At 55.7% G+C, this 2,819-nt stretch overlaps 1 protein-coding gene across 3 annotated transcripts; it reads left to right on the forward strand.

Moving 5' to 3' along the window:
• On the forward strand, window positions 1–2,801 carry CCRL2 (C-C motif chemokine receptor like 2). 3 transcript variants are annotated; one of them, XM_039836842.1, is made up of 4 exons: window positions 1–66; window positions 262–329; window positions 1,005–1,120; window positions 1,693–2,801. In XM_039836842.1, the coding sequence occupies exon 4, from the start codon at window positions 1,705–1,707 to the stop codon at window positions 2,743–2,745; it is 1,041 nt and encodes a 346-aa protein (XP_039692776.1). In that variant the 5' UTR covers window positions 1–66; window positions 262–329; window positions 1,005–1,120; window positions 1,693–1,704; the 3' UTR covers window positions 2,746–2,801. The 3 variants fall into 3 exon arrangements, with proteins under 3 accessions (XP_039692776.1, XP_039692778.1, XP_039692777.1); XM_039836844.1 differs by lacking the exon at window positions 1–66 and having other exon boundaries at window positions 240–329; XM_039836843.1 differs by lacking the exons at window positions 1–66; window positions 262–329; window positions 1,005–1,120 and having other exon boundaries at window positions 1,758–1,896; window positions 1,998–2,801.
• The last annotated feature ends 18 nt before the right edge of the window (window positions 2,802–2,819 follow it).

A 2,819-nucleotide genomic window follows, 5' to 3' on the forward strand; every position in this document is an offset into this window, starting at 1 on the left:
CAAATGCTCAACCCATCCACGAGACCTCAGGTCAATCACAGATGCAAAGACTTGATCCAGGAGAAGGTCATACAGATTTTTCAGTTCTCTCAACTTCCTCTTCTCAGATCATCCTTCTTCCAAACCGCCCCCCTCCCTGCTCCCCACAACCTCCTCCCACCACTCCAAATCTGGACTCTTCTCAGTTTCCTCTCTCCGGCCTCAAACCTCACCCCCCAGCCTTGTCTGGTGTCGAGCTCATGTCCCTCACATTCTCTGCAGCTCTGACTTGGAGAAGCCTCTGGGTCCTCATCACGGAAATTTCCTGCGCCGGGTTCTCCTCCTCCGAGGTGGGTCAGCCCCTAAGAGCTTACTTCTCTCCTCGGGCTCCCACATCAGTGCTCACAGCAGCCCCACGCTCACTGGTGCCGAGGCCCCGCTTCTGCCCGCCTCTCTCTCCAACAGACACGACTCTGTGGCTTCCACTGCCATGAAGTCCTCTCTTGGGACCTCATCCCTCGGCTAAAGCATCCAGTGTCTCTCAAAAGTGACAATAAAAACCCAAGCGCCACAGCTCACTGGGGTCCTCACTACAAGTTCTCGAAGGCCATACCGACTCAGGGAGGGGGCTTCTGCTCGGGTTGATGAGAGGCTGCGGGGGAGCCTTGGGCCGCTCAGGTCTGCAAGGGTGACTAGGTGACACTTTTCTCCCCTGCTGCTCCCTGCACAGGGTTACATGTCAGAAGCACCTTCCTATCCCTCCGTCGCTATCACCGAGGAGCAGCGTAACTTAGTTCCCTTATCTGGGGCAGCCAGGAGAACGGCTGTATGAAGGCCACACGGAAATCGGAGGCGGGGTACGGGGGAAGTTGGAGGAGAAAACAACCTCCCCGTTTCTCTCAGAGGCTTGAGACACACTCCGGGGCCTGGGGAGCTTTCAAGTGGCTTTATGTCAGTCAGTCCCCGAGACCCGTGACCTGTGGGCAGAGCTACTGGGGACACACTGCGGTTTCTCTCGTCCCTAGGGGTCAGGATCCTCTGTTCGGAAGGAAGCCGGTCTTCCCACTGTCCCGGGCCATCCCCACTGCAGCTCACATGGTGGGTCGGGAGGCTGCCTTCGCCCCAGGAAGTCGGTCAGCCGGTAAGTCGTCCGTGTATTTAGCCGGCGATGTCCATGTTGATGCTCAGGATGGTTTCGCTTCTGCGAACGTTTGTTCAAATCCTTCGAGCCAAGAACTCAGACCTCTCAGCCTGTCACAGGAAGCTGTTTCGGTGGGTGAGCAGACTTTGTAAAGTGTCGAAACTGTAACTGACACCAGCTTTGTGAAACTAAACCGTGGCACTCGGTTCTCTCACTGTGTTCTCTTGCATCTTGTGTACAAGTGGGCAAGTCTTGTGTCTGTCCACCAGGAGAGTGACGTTCTTTGAGGAAGTGTCCTGCCTGCTTGTATTTGCCCGTGGGAGTAGCAGACAGCTAAGCACCTAAGTGCTTAACGAATAGATGGTTCTAGCAGCCGCACTCAGGAAGTAGGGACATGCTAAAGAAATGTTTGTTCTCCATCTTCTGAGCCGTAGACCTCCTCTGGCTAAAATCAAACCCCAGGAGAGGGAAAGCCTAGCCGCACGGACCAGCAAACCAGTCCTGTTTGGTGCTTCCTGCAGGAGCACACAGCTAGCTGTCTGAAGGAAAAATAATGTTTCATCTCCCCATAGGGCAGCCAGAAGATGGCTAATTACACGTCGGCACCGGACGGTGATGATTATGATGTCATCATAGAGGACAATCTGAACAACAGTGGAACAGAACAGTGTGACCACTATGACGCCAAGATCCTGTCGGCCCAGCTCGTGCCTCCGCTCTACCTCACGGTGTTCCTGGTCGGTCTCCTGGGCAACGGCTTGGTGGTGCGCGACCTGGTAAAATTTAAAGGACTCAAGCACGTGGAAAATATTTATTTCCTCAACTTGGCAGTTGCTAATGTGTGCTTCTTGCTTACCCTGCCGTTCTGGGTTCACAGTGCCTTACACGGGGGGCTGCTGGCTGACCCCACGTGCAAGATTCTCGCCGCTCTCTCCTCCGTGGGCCTGCACGGCGAGGCGTTGTTCAGTGTCCTTCTGACTGTGTTTTTTCACAAAAGAAGCTTTTCCTCAAGTGCCAGGAAGGTGCCCTGTGCCACCGTCACAAGTGTCGTGACGTGGGCAGCAGCCATGCTGGTCGCTTTGCCGGAATTCCTGTTTTACCAACCTCAGACGGGAAGCCAGGAACCCGAGTGTTTCTTCAGCAGGCTGCATTTTCTCCCAGGGAACGAGACGTTCTGGAAGTATTTTCTCACCTTAAGGATGAACATCGTGGGTCTTCTGGTTCCCCTGTCGGTTTTTATCGTTTGCTACGTGCGAATGAGAAAAACGCCGAGGTCCCGGGGGACGAACCGTGACCTCCTCAAGCTCGTTTTTGCCATCACGTTTGTCTTCCTTCTGATGTGGGGACCCTACGCCACCGCGCTTTTCCTGTCCACTTTCAAGGACTACTTCCCCCTGCGCGGCTGCAAGGGCGGCTACGCCCTGGACAGGAGCGTTCAGGTGACGAGAATCATCGCCACCACGCACTGCTGCGTCAACGCGCTCCTCTACGTGCTTCTGGACCAGGCCTTCTGGAGACGCCTCTGCGGCCCTTGCCATCCGTGCGGTCATGCTCCGCTCCCACCCGCCGAGGACGCCGCAGAAGATGCGGCGTGGGCGGAACACCACCGCGCCACCGCGGTGTGACCTGGCTTCCCTCGGGACGGGATCAATAAACGTTCGTTTTTGTCCCGTTGCGTTGTTCTGCGTGACTCTTTTTT

The sequence above is a fragment of the Pteropus medius genome, unplaced genomic scaffold, assembly GCF_902729225.1.
Source record: "Pteropus medius unplaced genomic scaffold, Ma_sr-lr_union100, whole genome shotgun sequence".
NCBI classification, from domain to species: Eukaryota; Metazoa; Chordata; class Mammalia; order Chiroptera; family Pteropodidae; genus Pteropus; species Pteropus medius.

Excerpts from the sequence above, each read along its gene's own strand:
- CCRL2 (XM_039836842.1), top strand. The coding sequence starts at position 1,705 with ATGGCTAATTACACGTCGGCACCGGACGGTGATGATTATGATGTCATC.